The sequence below is a fragment of the Patagioenas fasciata genome, chromosome 2, assembly GCF_037038585.1.
Source record: "Patagioenas fasciata isolate bPatFas1 chromosome 2, bPatFas1.hap1, whole genome shotgun sequence".
NCBI classification, from domain to species: domain Eukaryota; kingdom Metazoa; phylum Chordata; class Aves; order Columbiformes; family Columbidae; genus Patagioenas; species Patagioenas fasciata.
In genome coordinates, this window is record NC_092521.1 from 36,764,743 (window position 1) to 36,786,997 (window position 22,255).

At 39.0% G+C, this 22,255-nt stretch overlaps 1 protein-coding gene across 3 annotated transcripts in view; it reads right to left on the reverse strand.

The window, feature by feature from the left end:
• Nucleotides 1-22,255, reverse strand: part of PREX2 (phosphatidylinositol-3,4,5-trisphosphate dependent Rac exchange factor 2) — a 171,867-nt gene that overhangs the window by 11,719 nt on the left and 137,893 nt on the right. For all 3 annotated transcript variants that reach the window (XM_065830622.2, XM_071804036.1, XM_065830621.2), the window contains 3 exons: nucleotides 17,533-17,599; nucleotides 15,697-15,887; nucleotides 3,444-3,546 (listed from right to left, as the gene is read on the reverse strand). In XM_065830622.2, the coding sequence (XP_065686694.1) occupies nucleotides 3,444-3,546; nucleotides 15,697-15,887; nucleotides 17,533-17,599 (361 nt within the window). The remainder of the gene's footprint in view (nucleotides 1-3,443; nucleotides 3,547-15,696; nucleotides 15,888-17,532; nucleotides 17,600-22,255) is intronic.

Consider the following 22,255-nt stretch of genomic DNA (forward strand, 5'->3'; position numbering starts at 1 on the left):
CTTGTGGAAAGCTGATGCTGGTAGGAAACAACTGTTCCTGACTTCTCCAGAAAAACAGGTGGAGTAGATGTCCTTTAATGTGCACCTCCCTGTGGCTACTATCTTTATTCCACAAAAGATTCAGGGTGTAAATAGGATAATACAGTTTTTGTTTGGTTGTTTTTGTTGTTTTATATTAAGCCAGGTAAAAGATACACTTACTGCCCTTAACTAAATGTTCCACATCAAACTCCAAGAAGCACTTTTTCTTTTTCCTCTCCAAGTTTTATGGCCTGCATTATGCTTCTCACAGTGAAATCCCACAGATAATTTAAACATTAAAACCGGAACACGTTTCTAGAAAATACCATAGTGTGTTGTTGAAATTACTCCAAAACATTTAGAATTTAATGGAGGGTTATATTTCTACTACAGAACTTCAAGACTAATTTAAAATTACAACAAAAGATTATTACTCTATTAAATGCTGTACTGGTTTCCTGCAAGAGGAAAAAAGTGTGAAAAAAGTCCAGCTTGATACACCAGCAGACTTTTTTGCAGTGTCTGTGGGTGGTATTGAGATATTGGTATCTTTACCAGCTATTGATCACCTGCTGTTTTACTTCAGAGAATGCAGCCTCACTCGAGGCTTCTTTCTACATCTCTATTTGAGCAAGTACAGGAACAGCTGCTCAAAACTGTGCAAGGTACTTTCATTTTGTCTTTCATTTTCATTTAAGAAACTGCAGAAAATCCACAAATGAATCAGCATTTTTGAAAAGGGTCTAGAACTGCAGATTGAAAACGTACCCTTTGACAGCATAGATCCCGCAAGCAGACCTATGTGAAACTCTACGTCCATCTTTTTTGATTGCAAAATGCCCAGATCCTCCTCTTGTCTAGGAATTCAGGAGCAGACATATCAACCCACACAAGCAGTATACTCCTTATACAGCAGTAGCTTTCTTTTCAGGTCAAGTAAAAGCTGTGATTTCTGAGCAGACCTACATGATCCAGTTCAGGAACCTTGAGGGTATCGATTCACCACATAAACTTAATTTATGCACTGAACAAAGCGAAAGTCCGATATGAAAAGGAATAAGACTAACTACTCTCATGTATCCATGTTAGGCAGAGCACTTTAATTGATCCGAATCTATGGCTTGAGAATATCTACACAATTGCTTTAACAGACTAAAGGTTTGATCTAGCATATGTGTATTTTTATCTACAGCATGTTACAAGTAAAGTACAGCTGCTTAATCATTTTCATAACTAAACCGTGATTGCTGAACAGAACATGTAGCAGAATTAATGAAAACAATAAAATTAGATGCAAACTAAAAACCAGAAATTATGAGCCTTGTCTTATCTGTGATAAATTGTTTCAATAATTCATTATCTTTTTTTCCACGTCAAGATTGAGTGCCTCCTGTATCTTGTTTATGCTTTTGTCATGAGGTTGAAAGCTTCCACAGGCTGGGATATATGTTCCATATGCACACAGAGTGATGAAGCCCCCCACTCAAACTCTCTTTGATCAAATGAATAGGTTGAGCTCTTTAATCTTCACTTCATGAGCCTTGTCTAACAACCTCTGCATGTCGTGCTCCTCCTCTGAACACCTTCCAAGATTCCGAACAGCTTTTTCAAAGTATTTATCTGATAACAAGATACTCTAGGAAAAGTTGTGCCAACAGATTGTATCCCTCATTTTCAGCTGTTACTGTCTTTTAATCCAGCATTTTTTTGTCATACCTTAGCACTAAGAGTACATGTTGAGATGGTTATCTATCCACAGCAGTCTCTAAATCCTAATATTCCATTATGACCAAAGAGTGAAAAAAAACCATTTTGAAATAAGTGTATTGTCCTCAAGAATCTTGCCTGGAAAGTTAAGAACCACGGTATTTATTTTTCCCTTTCCCTCCTACACATCCCCTTCATTCAGTATATGAGTCACCTTTTATGAACAATAGTTAATAATCTTAAATTATTTTTATGGATACTATATATTAAAATAAAGATTGTCAGACTATTCTGATGTAAGGTGATGCCACAGCAATTACTATACAAAAATCATTAATTAAAATCATAAAATCATACCCCTGTAAAATTTATGATCCATGCAGGGAAAGAAAGAATCTGGTTAAAAACAGTCTGTCCATTATTAAAAAATATGAGCAAACAAACAAAAACACAACAACAACAAAAAACCAAAACCAACAACAAAAAAACAACCAAACAAACAAAAAAACCCACAACAACAACAAAAAATAATCACAGAATCACAGTATGTTTGGGATTGGAAGGGACCTTGAAAGATCATCTAGTCCGATCCCCCTGCCAGAGCAGGAACACCTGGATGAGGTTACACAGGAATGTGTCCAGTCGGGTTTTGAATGTCTCCAGAGAAGGAGACTCCACAACTCCCCTGGGCAGCCTGTTCCAGTGTTTTGTCACCCTCACTGAGAAGAAGTTTCTTCTCATATTTAAGTGGAACCTCTTGTGTTCCAGTTTGAACCCATTATCCCTTGTCCTACCATTGGTTGTCACCGAGAAGAGCCTGGCTCCATCCTCGTGACACTCACCCTTTACATATCTGCAAACATTAATAAGGTCACCCCTCAGTCTCCTCCAAACTAGAGAACAAGCTCCCTCAGCCTTCCCTCGTAAGGGAGATGCTCCACTCCTTTAATCATCTTTGTTGCCCTGAGCTGGACTCTCTCCAGCAGTTCCCTGTCCTTCTGGAACTGAGGGGCCCAGAACTGGACACAATATTCCAGATGTGGTCCCACCAGGGCAGAGTAGAGGGGAAGGAGAACCTCTCTTGACCTACTAACCACCCCCCTTCTAATACACCCCAGGATGCCATTGGCCTTCCTGGCCACAAGGGCACAGTGCTGGCTCATGGTCATCCTGCTGTCCACCAGGACCCCCAGGTCCCTTTCCCCTACACCGCTCTCTAATAGGTCATTCCCCAACTTATACTGGAACCTGGGGTTGTTCCTGCCCAGATGCAAGACTCTACACTTTCCCTTGTTATATTTCACTACATTTTTCCCCGCTCAACTCTCCAGCCTGTCCAGGTCTCGCTGGATGGCAGCACAGCCTTCTGGCGTGTCAGCCACTCCTCCCAGCTTGGTGTCATCAGCAGACAGTGCACTCTAGTCCCTCATCCAAGTCATTGATGAATATATTGAATAGTACTCGTCCCAGTACTGACCCTTGAGGCACTCCACTATATACAGGCCTCAAAATATCACAACAACAACAACAACAAACCCACACAACACCTTTCAGTCAAGAATAAAGGAAGAGAATTTAAAAAATAATACGCAAAGAAAACTCACATAGACTTTACACAACATTAAGATGAAGGTTAAAAAATACTCAGTCATGCCACTGAGAGTTTGATGCTAAGCCAGGAAACATCCAAATCTTCCTTCCAGGGAACACCTTACCTGTTTGCGCATGACATCTGTGGCCTGCATGATGTACCGCGGGGGCAGCCCGTGGCTGCGAGCCAGAATGATCGCCTGCTCCAGGGTGACGCTCAGAGTGCAGCTGCAATGGAGGACGGAAGTCAGTGATCTGACAGCAGTCATTTCCTTATAATAACTGGTTTTAGACAATTAACTTTTTAAAAAATGTTATTAATAAAAAGATTACAGAATAGACCTGCCCCCATCCTTCTTATGCAGGCATCAGTCTGAACACTAAAATGTTTCTTAAGCAGAAAGGGTTAAGGACTTTGAATGTAACAAGTGTTCCTGCTGACTTACAACCAAATGCATTTGCCTTGATTTACTGGGGTTTTTTGTGGTTTGTTGTTGACAAGCGCAGAGAGAATGACAACTGAATGACAATAATTTTTTTTAATTATATGAATCCCTTCCCAGGTGGTTTCTGCAGATGTTATCTCTCGTCCTCCACTGTTAATGCAGACCCAAGCTTTGGTACCATTATTCTGACTGCTTGCCATTAATTTAGCTTTGTTATTCTCATGGCCCGTTAGTGCAGTTGAGTCGAAAATTTAGAGACATTTATCCCTTTCAAAAAAGAAAATGAATACGGCATTCCTTCAAATAAACTGTCCTCCCCTTCTTTGCCAATCTTTTTCAAGCAAAACACTTGAGGATAAAAACTGATCATGGTACCACATCCTAATGAAAATGCTGTAATTGCTTTGTCAGAGCAACGAGGAAAGTTTCAGAGCTAAAGATCTTGCTGGAAGACAACCTGTCATCATAGCAGACAAGAAGTAGTAAGGAAAGTAATTTTGGACATGCCATCTGATTTCAGCTGTCATGGGGTGGACAAGGTGGAGAGTTGGTTTCCCATACAATCAAGACCAAAGCTGTAGAAGACTCATAGATAAAGGTAACACAACTGAGTAGAAAAAGGTATTTTTGGGGAAGTACAACATGTTTGAGGGCTGCTATCATCCAAGCGGTGAGAGGGGCTCCATTTGGCACCAGTAAGCTGCTTGATGGTTTTTCTGTTCACAACCAAAGTACCGCAACATTCAAATCTCTTCAACCAGAAACATGAGGTGGACAGAAAATGATCCTACCTCACCAGAACCTGACAAAGGCTGCCTATTTCAGGTTCAAATAATTAAACTAAGAGAAGTGGTTAAAATAGACTTTTGAGTAGCCTTTTGGCAAAATCCCGACCAAAAGATTCTCTATAGCTTCTGTTAAGCGCACAGAACAGTGTGTTTCAATCACAGACTCATCTTGCTGAGAAGATCTGTAGGAGGAAAAATGTGTCTGCACTTATTTTCTTATGGAAAAAAAAAACCAAACCCTGACACGTTTTAAATACCGCTTAAGTAAATTTATGGACTGTAAAAAGTTTCACACTAGTGAATGCAGAAGATATTAAATTTGATCTGTAGCCTTATTAATGGCCTTTCATTAAAAATTTATAAGCTAAGTGATTTTCCTTGGTAATGAAAAAAATTTTATTCCCCAGTTTCTTGTATACACTGACCTCAGAGTTAACTTGAAGCAAAAATCTATTGCTCGTTTGTGTTATACGTTTGATTAAGGTGCATGAGAGTTAAATATTAGACTAGAAATTCCAAACACTGTGTTTTCATCTTGTCTTTGAAAGGTGAAATATTGCACAAATAAAGTACATGCTCATAATATTTGCTGGAATCAAAATCTAACCATCTAACCTTCAAGAGCAGACTGCAAAGGCAGCTTTGTTCCATTGACAATGGGAAAAAGCAAAAATATCTGAAATCTAATTTGACAAGTGTAACCTAAGCCAGAGAAAAAGGGTAAAAAGTCTCTCTGCAGGTATAACAGAGGTTAATGGGCTCAAAGTACAGCTTTCAACCAACTAGTTACTCAGCCAACTTTCCCATAAATCCCATCTGCCTGGAACAGAAAAGACTGAAAGAACAGCAAAATCATATTGTGCACGTATGAATCAAAACTAACAAAAGAACCTCCTAAATGAAGGTCAGCTTAAAGAATTAGGTGCAAATGCTGATCTTGTGATCGGAAAAGACTGACAGACTGTTCTCTGTCCAGAACCTGAGGAAATGGCTGCTGATCATGAACACTATGAGCCACCCACATTTTGACAACGCCAACCATGATTCAGAAACGAGGTTGCCAAGTGTGTAGATAATGACATAAGCACAATGGAAAAAGCAGATAGAGAAATAGGAGAATTAGGATTTCCTTAATAGGCTGTTATGGAGGTAGGCAACGACGACAATACAATCCTGAACGATATAAGCTAAAATTTAAGATCTCACCTCAAGGCAAAAGAGAAGAGTAATCTTAAGGACAATATTTTTAACATATCCCTAGGAAATTAGTAGCAGAGACACTCAAGCAGACAGCAGTGATGATGTTAGCTATTATCACACCTCTTAATAAAACATTTTACATCCACGGTGAAGTCCTACAGTGATGCTGGTTAGATACATCCACTGTGTCTTTTAAAAAACATTCTTACTTGTTAACATGTTAAAAAATGTTAAAAGAGTATGAGTGGCATGATTGCATTTCAATACAATATCACTAGATTTCAGGTTCCTCTTAAGGCATGTAAAAGGTCTGATGAATGGCAGAATTAAATATAAGTCACTGCTATGGCTTTTGTCATGTAATAATGAAATAAGGCTATTACTTTCTACATGCAAACAACAAAACCACTCAAATAGCTTCATTTTAGTTGAATACTGAATCAATGAGATGGCATGTCTAATAAAACTGATCATATAAACCTTCCACAGTCCTATGCTAAACTGACTCACGAGTAAAGACACATTTACATGCTAGTGCTTTCTTTCAGCTCTTCAAATACAGTTTTTTAATTACTACATATTTGTTATCACAATCAAACTGCCCTGGAAAACAGCTGTGAAAGAAACAAATGCACACACAGAACATCAGATGGAAACGTGGAAAAGTCGTAACTGGAAGTACTTCAGCAACAGGACAGCCAAGCACAGAGAGATCAACCAAACGCAAATTTAAACCAACACAACTTGTACAGTTCTATGAAATGATGCAAAAGCTGGGAATTCCTCATATGGTAAGACTGTTCTAGTGGTCTGAGCAAGGTTCAGTATCAAGGATTGTCAAGAAATGTGAGCAAAATGTAATCATCCACTCTTCTTCCCCGTTTTGAGAGCTGATAAGCAGGTAGTATTGAAGTTCACAAAGCAATCTGGAAGCAGTTCTGACCACTGAAAGTATCTGGTCATTTGGATGCAATCAGTCCAGACAAATCAAACAAGGAAAATATTAGGGGAAAAACTCCTTCAGTTCTCTCATAACATTCTGTTATGGGAAACATAAACCCCAAATCCATATATTTTACTGTGTAAACAAATAAAAATCTGTTCTCATTCCCTCTCTTTTACTCTCATCCCTCCTTTTAAGTCAGAAAAACAAAAGACCCAAATTCATCATCTCAGAATTTATGTCAAAATCACAAATTCCTTGCCTTGACAGATTACCACAGCAAGGCAGCACAGACGTTTGGCTTTCCCAGCACAACTGGGCTGAGAATTCCTCATTTCACCCAGCTGGTTTCCAAGGAACAGAAGGGGCTGCAGCTGCTCCCAGCCCCTGCCTGCTACCCCCAGTCTCCCATCAGTCATGACAGTATTGATGTGAAGATTAAATACACACTTTCAAACATTTTCTGCATCATACCACCCTGAAAAAAGAGGTTAAAATATTTTCTATCACCAGTAGAGTCCATTTGTTTCTGACTGGATGTAATTTTTACTAAAGGGCAGCAAATCGTCTGGATAGACGTACATTGACACTGAAAAATAGGGTTGTGAAAGAGGAAAACAGACTCAAATTTTCTATGAAATGGATTATTTTGTGACAGCTTATTTAATGTCACCTGAAAGGAAACATAAGCTGAGTTCATGAGCGCTACCTACAGAGCTGCCACTCAGTGAGCTGTACATCTATGTTAATAGCATAAAAAGAATATAAATGATTCAATTCATTCCCAGCTTTCAATTAGGATTCCAGCCATCCTGCATCCAGAGATGCATCAAAAAAATTAGAAAAATGCCCTGAACAGAAAAGATGAGGTGAAACAAATTGGTTTAGTAGTTACCACAGTAAGAGGTGCTGAAATGAATTATGTTCTGACTATGTGAATAGGAGAAAAATATGAAAAGGATGCATGTACAGTTAGTCTAATTAAAATCTAAAACTTCCACTCAAAAGGTAATTAAATGCTGTTGTCTTATTTTAATTACTTTTTTCCCATGCATCATAAGTTAATCATACCTACATTTGATCATCTTTTAAACAAATTACACTATTTAGTATTCATTTGTTTCTGCTGTCATTTAAATTAATGCTTATAGAGCAGCTATCATTTATGTCAGTGTATGCAGCAATTAAAAACTTAGTACTAAGTTGAGTCACTTTGGGATAAAAAGTTTTGGGGGTATTTCTCTATAATTACAAGTGATGGCTGGGTAATAGGTACTGATTCTGGAGAGCAACCCGAAGAAGGAAGTAGGCTATGATGAACGTAAAAAAGAGAGGAAATGTTGTTCAAGACTATAAAGAAATAAGCATTAAAAGTGTAGGCTTGTCTGACTGAAGACTCTCCCACACTTTCTAAGCTGTTTTCATTGTGGGAATATGTCTCCAGGCAATTAAATGGAAGTTTGCAGTCCCTGTGCCCATATACTGAAGCCTTTGCTGAACAGAATTTCATCTCTGAGAGAGAGAGGGAACTTGGGCTAGTCGACAGGTATTAGAGAGAAAATAAGCAAGAATTTTGTACATTAAACTACAGTATTGTGTTTCACAATTACAACATAACTCTAGTGGAGTTCAGGACAGTTTCAGTTCCTTTATGAAAGAACTTTCAGTTCCTTTATGGGCTGAACCCACCCATGAAAGGTTAGTCCAAAACTTCTCTTATTTTTGCCAACATATAGCAAGCTGTTACTCTGCATGTGAAATATATTTATTCCATTATGATGGTTCAGCAATCATAAACAAGGCTTCAAAAGTTGACTGTGAAAGATACTAGACCACAACACAGAAATACAATAGATAGTCCATGGGACTATCTGCCTTTTATCCATTAAGCATCAGCATCAAGAGGTTTCCTTCATTAGAGGCACCACTGTGATTACAGTATATCAGTATATCCCAACTCCTGTCCCCTGACAGGATGTTCAAACCCAGCCCTACCAAGTATTTTTGAACACAAGCTACCAGCAGAGCTCTGACTTGCTAAAGTAGATGGCACGATCTTCTCAAGCTAGAGAATCAGTCTTGGGAGCTAAGTATACATCAGCCATATTTCAGACCTAACCTTGGTTAATGACTTCTTTTGTAGTTTACAAACACAGTTTTAATCAGGTTTATTCAATTCAAAATTAGTAATTTTTAATCCTGAAGCATGCAACATGCAGTAGGTATTGATGATTCTTTCCATAGTTTATTTGGAAGATTACTATCATCCAATCTATTTCCAGAAATAAAAGGTGACTGTTCCACCTTTTCCAAGACAGAGAGCTTTTCAAAGAATAATGAAAAAATAAACTGATTTTCACCACACATCTTCTGTAATTGTTAAAATACTGCACAGAGCATCTTTACAGCAACATTATTTCTGTAAGACCTTGCCACCTTTAATCAGCTGGAAATGTTGCAAGGAAGCACTTCTACCATTAAATGTTCTCTTTTTTGGACGAAAGAACAGCGTTTCCAAAAGGCCTTTTGTTTGCTCATTCTCAGTCATACTTTCAAAACAAACAAACAAAAATCTAAAGTAATCTGAAAATCCAGCTTTGGCCATTATCTTTTGTTCTGTGCAGAAAGATTTTCACATTAAAGGCTTCTTCCCATTTAAGAAGGTAAGTCAATCTGCTAGAAAACTGCAATTTATTTCCTGTCTAGTACTTGTTAAGGTTATTCAGGTAACTCTCTTCCACCTCAGAATTCAAAGAACATTTGGGTAAGTTTTTAATGTTAGATTGTTCGAGAGGACCTATTCTATTTTTCTCAGATTCTACCAAAGACCTGGACTGCAGATAAGGTAATACTTCAAGAACTGAAGCGTGAGAGAATGATTTTACATAGCAAGGTGATTGAGCTGTGTGTCAGCCTTGGTGCTAAATGTCTGTCCTGGTCCATTATGTTAAAAGGAATCCAAATAGGAAAAAAGAACACGTTGAAATCCATACTAGCAACAAATTAGATCCATCTTATCTGTCTCAGTGCACTTTATGCACTTCTCTGCATTTTCAGATTGCGTTTTAAACAAAATAAGTGTCTCAGAATTCAAAACACGCAAGAGAACTCTAAGACTATAGTCCTTCATGCACATATTAGAGATAAACAAAGCAAACGTGCCAGATTGGCTATGAAAGGCAAACATAAATAAAAATAAAATTATCATCACTGTAGAAATAACCTATTTGTGCTAAATGCCTTGTTTATATTGTTTTAACACAAATTATCACATATTTTACAAGTAAATAACTGTTTGCAAACAGTAACCAGCACAGAAGGAAGTATGCCAGTATCTTAAATTATTTTATGAAAACAGAAGTTTATGTCTCAGTAGGTAAGGTATCAGAAAAATACACTAACTGTAGACAGACACAAGAAAACTGTCATTAAGAAAAAAAAAGAAGGGAATCTTGACTAAATGGGAAGGTAGCAGGATTAAAAGCATGGTTTAGACCAGAAGGCTGGAGAGGAGTAAGGCTTAGTCCTGCAACCTGTGCTGACCTGCCTCCTGAAAGCTGTCCCATCAACCTCAGAAAGCCTTCGTACTTTGGAGCTAATACTCAGCCCGAATACAGCTGCAAAACTTCAAGGAGACTTTTTTTTTATTATTAATATCACACAGTCATTGAGCTCAGAACTAAATTCACAGAATTACAGAATCGACTGGGTTGGAAAAGACCTCAGAGACCATCAAGTCCAACTCTTGGTCCAACTTCAGTCCTCTTACTAGATCATGGCACTAAGTGCCATGGCCAATCTCAGTTTAAAAACCTCCAGGGACGGTGAGTCCACCACCTCCCTGGTCAGGCCATTCCAATGCCTGATCACTCTCTCCCTTAAAGAATTTCTTTCTAATATCCAGCCTGAATTTCCCCTGGCAGAGTTTAAACCCACGCCCCCTTGTCCTACTGCTAACTGCCTGGGAGAAGAGACCAGTTCCCACCTGGCTATAACTTCCCTTCAGGTAGTTATAGAGAGTGATGAGGTCACCTCTAAACCTCCTCTTCTCCAGACTAAACAAGCCCAGCTCCCTCAGCCTCTCCCCATAGGTCTTGTGTTCAAGTCCCTTCACCAGTCTTGTTGCTCTTCTCTGGACCTGCTCCAGCACTTCAATATCTTTCCTGAACTGAGGGGCCCAGAACTGAACACAATACTCCAGGTGTGGCCTCACCAATGCAGAGTACAGGGGAAGGATCGCTTCCCTTGTCCAGCTGACCACGCTATTTTTGATACAGGACAGGATACCATTGGCCTTCTTGGCCACCTGGGCACACCGCTGGCTCATGTTGAGCTTCCTGTCAATTAGTACCCCCTACAGATAAGTTTCTAAAATAATCTAAAAGGAAGAATTTTTACTATAAAATGTCTTGAATAGCCAGAATTCCTAATATTCACCTGGTTTTATCTGATGCACAGACAGGCAGCTGGCCGTGCTGGACAGCTTATGGCGTTACTCTGCTTCGCTGTGTGGAAGATGGAGCAGGTTTAGCGGGATGGCAGGAGCGGTGCCAGCTCCAGGAGACGCATAATCAACCCTTGGCAAAACCTGCCTCATCATTCAGCCGAGCTCCTGCCAGCCAGAACCCCACTGCTGGAGGGATGGCCACACTAAGAGGAGACTTTTTGCAAGGGAAATTAAAATTCAGAAAAGAAAATAAGACAGTGATTTTTCTGGGGCTCATCAAGCTTATGAAAGACTTCTTTTCTCTCGATCCTCCAGGAAATACAAAATTTTAAATAAACTTGGGATTTGTTTCATTTGGATGCTTTAAATGATTGCTTTGAGCCTGTAAGGCCTATGGTCCCTGAATAGACTTCTGCAGCTGCTGCACCTAATTTCATTTTGGCATGGAAAGAGGCTAAGGCATGTCTGTGCAGTGCAGTCTCGCTCTTCTCCCTCAAGCAGAAGCAGCATCATGACTCAATAGAATTTAAAAGTGCCTTTCATCACCTACATTTGTGCAGAGTGATTACAACTTCAAACAGAAAGAGCACAAGTAAAGAAAGCAGAACATTGTTTACAGGGTGACAGCTGAGTGGCAGGCAGAAATATAATTATGGATGATAAAAAGGGGAAAACAGAAATCCGAACTATTGATTTCTTGGATTAATTTAGAGCTCTGTTCCTGATGTTGATCAACAAGGCATGTTCACTTATGATAACCTAAGGGGAGTTCGTATTCACATATCACTTAGGACAGTGAAGGTTAAAGGGACTCATTTTTTCGCCCATCCTTGTTTTTCTGGACATCAACATATATTTGAAAAGAACTGCTGTCTGAAATAGATATAGGATTTCAGGCTCTAAAGTAAATTGGTAAACATATTGTCATAATAAAAATCAAAGCAAAGCAATCACGAGCAACTCAAAATCCCCAGTATTATCTTGGATATAGGGATGAAAATATGAACTCTGTCAAGCTGTTTTAGCCTAGTGCAGTGTAAAAAGCAATTTAATATGGATCACAGAGAAGTCAGAAACCAAGACACTGCTGATCCAGAGATCAGCCATCACTGTCAAAGCAGACAAAGCTGCTGTTTCATAGTTCTTGGCCTCTTCTGCACTGGACTGCCACCAAGCACCTCCCTCCCAAGCTATATCTGGGATTTGCTCCTGGTTAGAAGGAGAGGAAAGGTGGCAGAAACCTCCCGCTCTGTCAACCTAAGTTGAGAAAACACAAAAAGGGCTCTCCAGGCAGTTCAGTGAAAGACAAAGAAATTCAGTGAGGGATGGTTCATCTATATTTCGATTATATTAATTATATCTAAATTCTGACAGATTAATGGTTTGCTCAGTTCCCACTCCCCATGAACGAAAGGAAGATGCTGACCAGCAGAGCATCCTGGGCTCTTCCCCAGACTCAGGGAGTCTGTCCCAATAGACAAGCACAGAAATTAAGCAAAGACGAGTTAGTTTGTTTTTAAAAAAAGCATACACAAATTTTGCTCTGAGTCAATTATTCTTCATTTTTAGGATGATAAGATGATAAATGAAGAATATGCTTTCAAAGTTTAACCTGCAAGCACAAATCACATCTTTCCCCCATTTGCTTGTCTGGTAGTATCTGTATAATACCAGTTTTCAACTCATTTAATATCCATAACATTGTGTCTAAAAACAGTTAGGGATCCTTGGGCCTGGGCCTCCAAAATGTTGATTTCTGCCACTGATCACAATAAAACACTTCACGGCATTTCGTTTCTAAGAACACAGGAGGCCAGATACAATGCTGAACGCAGAGATAAATATCCTCTCTTGCTGCAGATCAGTAGCTTGAACTCTACAGAACTGACTTACATTTTGCGTGAGAAAAATAAGCATTAGTTTGCATTTGCAAACGAGCATTATTTTGCATAATTATCTGCCCTGATTAAATAATATTCCATCCACCAAGCAGAAGAATTAAGCCTTCAAGATTGCAGGCAAGAGGCAAAACCATCCGTGTCTACAGGACTTGATCCAGCATCTTATTCTTCCCTCTTCTGTCCTCCTGACAGAATTTCATGGTGCTGCAAGACAGTTTCACTCTGCAGAGCAGCAAGGGGAGCAGGTTGACAAAAACACAGCGGAATTTGGCAGCAGACATCTCAGGAACAAAATTCACGCAGCAAGCCTACTAGCAGGAGACAAAACACCCTTTCTACCTGTGCAAAAGCAATTTCAGAATGCCAAAAAGCAGAGTCTGCTTAGTGCTGGACTGTAGAGATGTGGTCTGGGAGGTCAGAAAGAGAAAACCAGCACTCAAAGTGACTTTATGTGACTTTTTATGAATTTGAATTCTAAGGAAAAACTTCCTTATTCATTGAGTTTGTATGCACAAAAGTAATTTCAGGAAAATGTTGTTAAAAATCTCCCTCAACTTTCACCACTTCGAATAACAGTGGAAGAATCCCTTCCAGTCTCTCAATGCATGAGTTTTCTTTTGAATTTATGGAAATTCAGGGCAAAAACTCTTTGAGTACCTATAAAAATCTCAAGTAATGCATTCCTTTTTCCTGAAGGGCCTATCATAAAATGTTTCTGATAATGCCAAGAGTTGATGTTTCTTTCTCTGAGCAGATGGTAGCCACAAAGGCAGTTTTAATACACAAGTGAAGTAACAGTATTTTGTATAATAGCTCAAATGGACTCTCTGTAGAGCAGAACTAGTCAGGCTTGAGAGAAAAGTGGTTTGGACATTTATGTAAATAGGTGATGTTGAACACTTTAACATCTAGATCAAAAACCACACAGAACACATTTAAACACTACTCCTGTTGCTTGAAATTCAATGTGTTGGTTTTCTGCTATTTTGGGAGGGTTTTTTAGATATATTAAATAGACGTTTAATAGTTGATACCTGCCCTAGTTTTGTGCAGAAATGTGCTGAAGAAATTACATTCATCTAAGAACAGCTCACACTCAGAATCAAGCATACCAGCATACCATCTCTTACTCAATCATCAAATTATTCTGAATACTTTGTGACCAAACACACTGTGGGTAATAGTTTACTGCAGCTATTAAAGTTGCTCTGACTTTATTCTTGAACTACAATAATTTTTTGCTCAAATATACTGGCAAATTCAGAACCTAATCCATGAAATCAGAGTGAAACCCAGAGGTAGTCTTTTTCAGCTTTATAAAAAATGGCAAAATTAAGCCCAAAGTCTCTTCTGATCACACAAGATGTTAAACTGAAACTGAGACAAAGAGCCAGAGAAAAGCTGTATAGCTTCATGGTCTTCTGAAAGGACAACTTCATGTCAGCCCATGCTACATAGTATTTCCATCTTCACTTGATACAGTGACTAGTGTTCAATAATACAGCCTTTTTCTGTTGCTGCCTAAAATCAAGTACAGTATAGAGCATGATATATAGTTGTATCAGGGATAGAGAGTAATACAAATAGTCTGTTGCAAACTTTGTTAACTCTTAACAAAGAAATAGCAAGCACTGTTTTCATACAACCTAATTGTGTTGGCTATATACAGAGCTTTTCCATTTTCCATAACTGCATTGCAGTTATGTTGCTGTTCCCCCGCCCCCCACCTCCTTCTCAAAGCTCTTTTAAAGAAAGGGCATTACTTAAGTGAGGAGAAAGTAATGCTCATTCTAACACGATGTACCAGGTAACCAAGTCTGCTAAAATAAGGATTTGCATAGATCAGAAACTAAGCAGCATATTTTTAACATAATGCTACCTATAATCCACAGTTTGGAATTCTTATAGGAAGAGCAGATATTTAGCATCAGATTCTTGGTTATGTTTATTTTTTATTTGTTGTGTTTTTTCTCCCCTCTCCAATTGTAGTTGTGCTTTTTTGGTAAAATGTACAAAAAATTATCTGCTCGGCTGGAACATAAACATATTGCTGCCTTTGATGAATATCATTAAGTACTAGAGAAGTCTATAATGACACTGTTGTCATATATTCACGTCTATTAAAATATCTTAGCATTGACAAAGATCGGTTGATTACAGCTCAGTTCATTTTTTTAAATTATATTAATCACACCAACTGTTCTACAGACCGAACTTCTACTTATCATAAGGTACACCTGCAAAAATTTGTATCTCTTCTGTTTCATTTTTTTCCTTGAATCAAGCTCTTCTACAACTCCCCTTAGTATCTGAAGCAGATAAAAATTTCAGCATTTTTTGCCTGTATTAGGAATTTAATATAGTATGTTATTCACCTCGGAAACCTTCCTTTTTCTGCTTCAGCAATTAAGATTTCTGCCTTTTACTGACTTGAATGAGGAACAATCCATTACAAGTGCACAAAACAAAACTGCGCTGCTCATTTCTGTCAGTCACTGCAAATACAATTCTACATTTTCCCTACAAATCATTCAAGTGCACCAGATATTTAGTCTAAGATTATTTAGTGTGAGACCTCTCTAGAAATAAAAAGCAGCAGCTTCCAACCTGCAATGACTGAATGAAACAAAGGGAGGGAAAGAAATGGTCATACCGGTGAACTCCGCTGTTGCACATAATGATGTGACAAGCTCCAAGCCTGCTGCAGAGCTCGGAAGACACGGAGAGCAATCCCACGCCGGAGGCGCTGCAGGCGGTGTAAGCGCAGGCAGCCGTGCGCTTCGATCGGATGAAGGACCCGATCAGTCGGTAAAGCTCATCCAAGCAGTTGAGAGGCCTCATCAGCTGCAAGAGAGGAAGAGAGATTTGAATATTTGGTACTGAGAGCACATGAAATGGTCTTTTAGGGCAGCTCCTCACAGACACAGATGAAACGGCAGGGCTGGCTGAGAAAGCAGAAGCCAAATTCCATAACAAATACAGAGCACACAGTCTTCTGTTACATGACCTATGACAACTTTTCCAGACTTTTAAATTCTTACCATCACTGACTGTTTCATTCCCAGTCCTGCCCACAGAAATGTTTTTCACTTCAACAGACCCATCCATCATTGCCATTTCCATTACTGGTATTGACAAAGAAGGGAAGCCATGAAGAGGCAACCTAGTAACTCACTGATAAAATCAGCTTATAACTAACGTAACACTGTCCTTTATTCGTGCAAATGTCTAGTTCCTAATTCTGACTAACAACATGGAAAAGTAAAAATGAACAAAAGTGACAAATATATACTACAAAACAAGAACAGTTAACTGTAGTGAGATTTAAAATAAACTCAGCAGTACTAGGGAAAATATATGAACCACCTAGTAAAGAAGGCAGCTTCAAGTGGAAGGCTGCTCTCAGAAGAGGAACCTTCAAGAGTGGTTCGTCAATAAAAAAGCACCATTTTATGGTGCTTTGTGTAAAGGAGACATTCACAAGACAGTTTTGCAGACCTCATAATTCCAAATTCCCTATTTTCTTTATTCCAAAAACACGTGAAGATTCCAACAAACCGCCCTGCTACTCAAAGAATGAATCTCGTGAAAGACAAATTCATTCTCTGAATACAATTTTGACTATTTAGGGAAGTGGCAGCCTGACTTGCCTCTATATGAAGGTTGCTTCATAGGAAAGCACAGAGGTCAGGTAAATCAACTATAACAACCAGCATATTTAAACGCGGGCACAAACCAGCATGTGTCCTCCTCCCCTCCCACGCAGTGCAGCCTGGATCTGAGAAGCAGGAACTATCAGTTAACACCCATGCTGGATAATATCGGCATAAAACTTTAGTCTGTCATAGGGCTCAGCTGATGATCACAGTATTTCTCAAGCCACAGCAGCTCAATCGCATTTGAAGTCAGTGTAGGCAAGACCTGAGGAACTTCTTTTTTCACCCACTGGGCTGCAATACAGGCATTAACTCTCCAACAATAGGAGAGAGCATTAAATGAATTTTCATAGCCCCTGGGATCGCTCAGTCCCAGAAGTTTAAAGATAGATGAAAGCATTTGAAGAAAGCCTAAATGAGGTGGCTCAGAAGAAAGCCTTCTGAGCAGGATGCTGGAGGAGTATTTAATTTGGAACAGCGCTTCCAGTTTTCAGAACAAAGAATTTCTGCCTGCACCTGCTCTCCCCCCACCCTACCCTTCTGCCCCCCACATGCTCCCGGCACAACTGCATTGCTCTGAAAGCACGGTGAAAAAGGACAGCTACGGTCACCCTTCTCCAGCAACACTTTTTGATACAGAACTACATGGCACCACATGCCCCTAAACCACAGGTGGGACAAAATGCTGCAAGAGAGCTCCTCCCTTCCCTGCCTCCCCCCAGCCCAGCGTTAATTCAAATTTTTGGTGGAATTAAGAAAGCCTCAGGAAAGGATTACAATGACACAGTGTATAACATGCAAAGTTTAATTAGGCACTTGACATTTTTATTTACCTTATCTATATAAGCCGCTTTGGATGTTGAATTTGGAGGCAAGTTGGACTTGTCCAGGTAGAATGCCCTGAAAGAACAAACAGAATAAGGCAAAAACTATTAATTGTTTAAATGCCTGAACAAAACGTATGGAAAGTGACTATTCTTAGACACTATCCTAAGGCTGGATTTATTTTATTTTATTTTATTTTTTTCACTATTTAACCCTAAGAGAGGATCAAAGAATAACACATGGGTAAACAGGCACTACCACACTTTCTTTCAAAGTCATAAGGAACATTTTTTGTTCTGGAGACAAAAACTGTCCCTTTGCCCTTTGACAGCACAGTGCAAAATTTTAATGTCTAGATAGTAGAAACACTGGGTCTGAAAGTGATTTTCACCAAAGCTATCCATGAAAAGGTTTGTGGCAACTGTCTGGATTTTAATAGTGACTTTGGGAACTTGGCATATAAACAGTGCCTGAGCCTCATGCACTACAGCTTTTCTATATTAGCTGCAAACAACCACAATAACATAAAACCAGAATCCCAAACATGAAACACATACTGACAGAGGAAACATACACAAGCTCACAATACAAAAAGGAATTAAAAGGCAAAAACCCTGCAAGGGGCAAATATGCATCATACAAGCAAAACTGCATTTGGAATGTGTGTGCTCGTGAATGTTCACGCAAATAAAAAACAAACTGCCTTCCTTTACAATTCCTGTACACTTCTTTGAAAATGAATTAGTGCATGAAAAGAAAAAATCCAGAGACAGCTGTCATTCACCTGCAGAACACAAACATGACAGAGCAAGCATACTTACTGTATCAAGATTATCTATTGTGTACTAAAGCTTAGCAACCCACATTCTCCCACTTCCTTCTATAACCTTTCACTTACCAATGAACAGTACTAGAAAAAGTCTAAAAAAATGACAAAGGCAACATATGTTGTTTTAAAAGTTTGACTAATTTCTGTGTGGCACAACGGAAGCTGACATTTTGTACAGATGGCTTCCATGCTATCCTTCTCTCATAACACGTGTAAACTCTTTTTCAACACCAGAAAGGAAGAGCTTTAGCAAGGAGCACCCAGGAAGCACGGAGCTCTTCTCCTGTCTCCTTCAACTCAGGAACCTTAGAGGAATTTTTTTTCTTTCTATGGTATAAGAAAATTAATTGCTTACCACAGATGATCTATCATTAAACACCTCATAGGCAGAGGAAATATCTTAAGTATCTGTCCTGGTTTTGTTAAAAACAAGACCAGTTTCTCGTTTAGTGAATTTTTCTTTCAGTTAAGTTCTTCTAAGTAAATTGCACTTTTCTGAATTTGGCTGCATGTTTTTTTCAGACACTGAGCTCTGGAGCTGATAACAGTAGCACTGGCATGCAGAAGAGGCCCAGGTTTAGACTTATCACCATGGGAGCCAAGGTACCTGATAAATTTTGCACGTCCCATAAGTGAGAGTGGCGTATTTGTAAGGAGGGGCGGACAGAACAGATGAGTAAAACTGACCAAGTATTCCATCCCATACGCCCTGTGAAAGTGGGAGATCAGGAGGGTCTCTCTCTCTTCGACCATGGCCAGCATCTGAGGAGGTCCCTGCCTGTCATCTCTGTGATCCAAAGCCTGGTTCCAGTCCCTGCATCCCTGAATCCAGCTCCGGTTTGCTGCGGAGTCCAGCCCAGGACTTCCAGCTACTTCTCATGCAACCACAGGCAATGCTGCACTATGCTGGGAAATTCAAGATTGGTTTTGTATATTTTGTATTATTTTCTATACTTATTAGAAGCATTAGTGAAGCATTTTTAAATTTTCCAACTTGCAAGACTCTCTCCCTTTTCTTCCTATTACCTTTCCTTACTGGGAAGGGTTAACAGAGAGCATCTACCATGGTTTATTGTCACCCTGCAGTAAACGCTGACAATATCTCTCCAACACAATCACAGTTTCTCTGCCACTGTGGCACCACTTTGGACAAAAAACCCTATTGCAGGGGGGTTGGACCAGGTGATCCTTAAAGATCCCTTCCAATCCAACCCATTCTGTGATTCTCTGATCACAAAACTTTCATTCTCTTCTGCTTGAAAAGCTCCTAAATCCTGCTGGGGCAGCTGAAAATAGAAACACCTGGTAGGCTTCCCTGCCTGGACCAGGCACTCAGTGAGAACCAGGCAACAGCTACTACTGCAGCAATTCTGGCCAAGGGTAATATAAAACAAAACAATAAAAAAAACCCACTGAACTATGGAATGTGTTGGGGAAAAAGAAAAAAAGAGAAAAAAAAAAAGTTTCTCCAGTGGAAATCTCAAAGCACCACTACGATCCAGTTCCGCTGCCTGTGCACAAGGAGCAGACCTGACTGAAGGTCACACCTGAGCCACGGACCCAGGTTGGAACTATGGAGTGTGGTAACCAAATTTCATTTGCAATAAAATATAAACACTGATAAGTATGCATTCTTGCATCCTAACTCTCAAATCACCTGGATCTTCCAGTCATGAAAACACTGATTCATACAGCATACATGGATAAAAACTGCTCTCCTCACTTTTTTATGGTTTTATCCGTCGTAGAAGGTATTCACGTTGTTGCACACTTGGAGAGCACGGCTGTAGCCTGCAGATTTGAAGAGACTTTTATTCTTCAATAATCTGGAATAACTGAGCTGATAAAAAGATCAAGCCACCTTTAATTCTAGTAGAATTTGCTTCCCATAGCTTTGCAGTTTTGAAAAGCATCTCCTTCCAAATTCAAGGTTTGAATTAATCCTCTCAGAAAGTACAGAAAAGCAAATCAGTTATTCCATTAAGCCTGTTGCATGATCCAGAATGTACTCGGTGTCAAAGGAAGCCAGCGACTATTGGAAGGAAAAGAGGTTTGCAGAGAAAATTACCTATACATCACTTTGAGTGGCCGCAGCACATAAAAGCTACATCAGCAGCATGAGACCAACCTTTTTCTTTGTTAGCAAAGCTGAAAAACAAAGCATCACCCTGCCGTCCATTGAACATTATCAGACTGAAAGCCTATACTGTTTTTTCCTGTCATGCCACAGGAAAATCTGCTTCATTCAGAGTCTGTTCAGCACTCCCATTCTCTTTGGACTGTTATTTCAGCAAACTCAGCTGCATTAAATGAAACCAGAAACCAAATATAGAACAGTACACACATTAATGGAGTACATGGAAAATAATCAACTTGGAGTACAAATTGAAGCAACATGGACACTAGAAATGGGATATACAATTATAGGAATTACTCCATTAATTCAGTCAATAATTCATTAACCTAAAGAACAAAGAAAAATCAGCTATACACAACATTAATTTTAAATATCAAAATACACTGTTAAAAATGAAACTATCCCCCCACCAATCAGATTACACTCCCAGATGTTCCTCTAGTGCTTTATTTTTATTGCTTTTCATAAAAACTGTCTTCAGTATTTTACAGAACATGACAAACTGTGGACAGCGTATAAATTTCCAAAGCACTTCACTTAATTACTAAATGCTTGTTAAGGTCCTTAATCATATTTTATGGGAAAAGTTAATGGCAATCTTGGCATGGTGCCCAATTTGGACAATATTTTCTAATCCATTTGAAATGAACAAGAATGAAATCATAGTTCTTTGTCTGCAAATGTGATGGTGGGTTTGCTTCTAAAAGCTTTACAATTTCTATAAGCTGTAGCAGAAAAACCTTTCTTAAAAAAGAAGGTAGAAAATCCAATAGGCATTCAAACTATGGGAGATTATTGCTGTGTTGAACTTCTGTAAAACATCCCATATGTAAAATATCAAGTAATGGTCAACTATCTCAGGAAAAGCTTATACTGGAAAAAGGTAACAAACATCTTAGGGCTCCAAAAGAAAAATTTCTCACAAAATGAATGCTTTCCCAAGATGTTTTCCCAGAACTCCAGTACAAAGGAGATGCGGAAGTACTGATGATTTCTTAGCAAAGCATTTTAAAGGGTACCCTCCAAAACTGACCCGGACATATAAAATCCTGAAAATTTGAAATACTGAACCCTACAGAGGCTTCAAATCTGTGGAGAGACACATTCCTGCAAAACTTTGTACATGCAAATCATTCAAACAAAGCCAAACTTCTAGTCTTGCTCTCCATTTGTTGTTCCAGGAAGCCAACGGGGTTATCCTAGATGGTGATAATCTTTCTTCAAAATACAACAACAGTAAATTTGGAGAGGGGGAGAAGGAGGAGGGCAGGTTCCTGGGTTATGGCATTAAATAAAGGCAAGTTAGTGGTTCTGCTCTAGAAAGGTTTTGCTTTGATATTATAGCAAAGAATTTAGTCTTTCATAGTTTCTTCATCACTGTGGCATACATATAAATCAATTCATACTCTCCTCAATGGAAGAATGGAAATATATTTCAACTCTACTTGATTTTCAACCCCTTGATCACGAGATATTCAATACGATGTAGATAAGCATGGTCAGCAACACAGCAAAAGATACATCAGTACACAGGCGCCGACTCAGGAACTGCTAGAATTAGTGCCCCTAATTATCTTCTTCAGCTCAAACTAAAAAGCATGTATTTATGACTTAAATAAATAATATCTCTGTGTATCTGCATAACTACACATACACACTTTTGTATTTCTTTAATAAGTCTGTGTTCTGCCATTTGATTGTTAATTATACAGGTGAGCATGTGTTGGGTGTATATTATATATGTATGTATACACACATTTGGAAA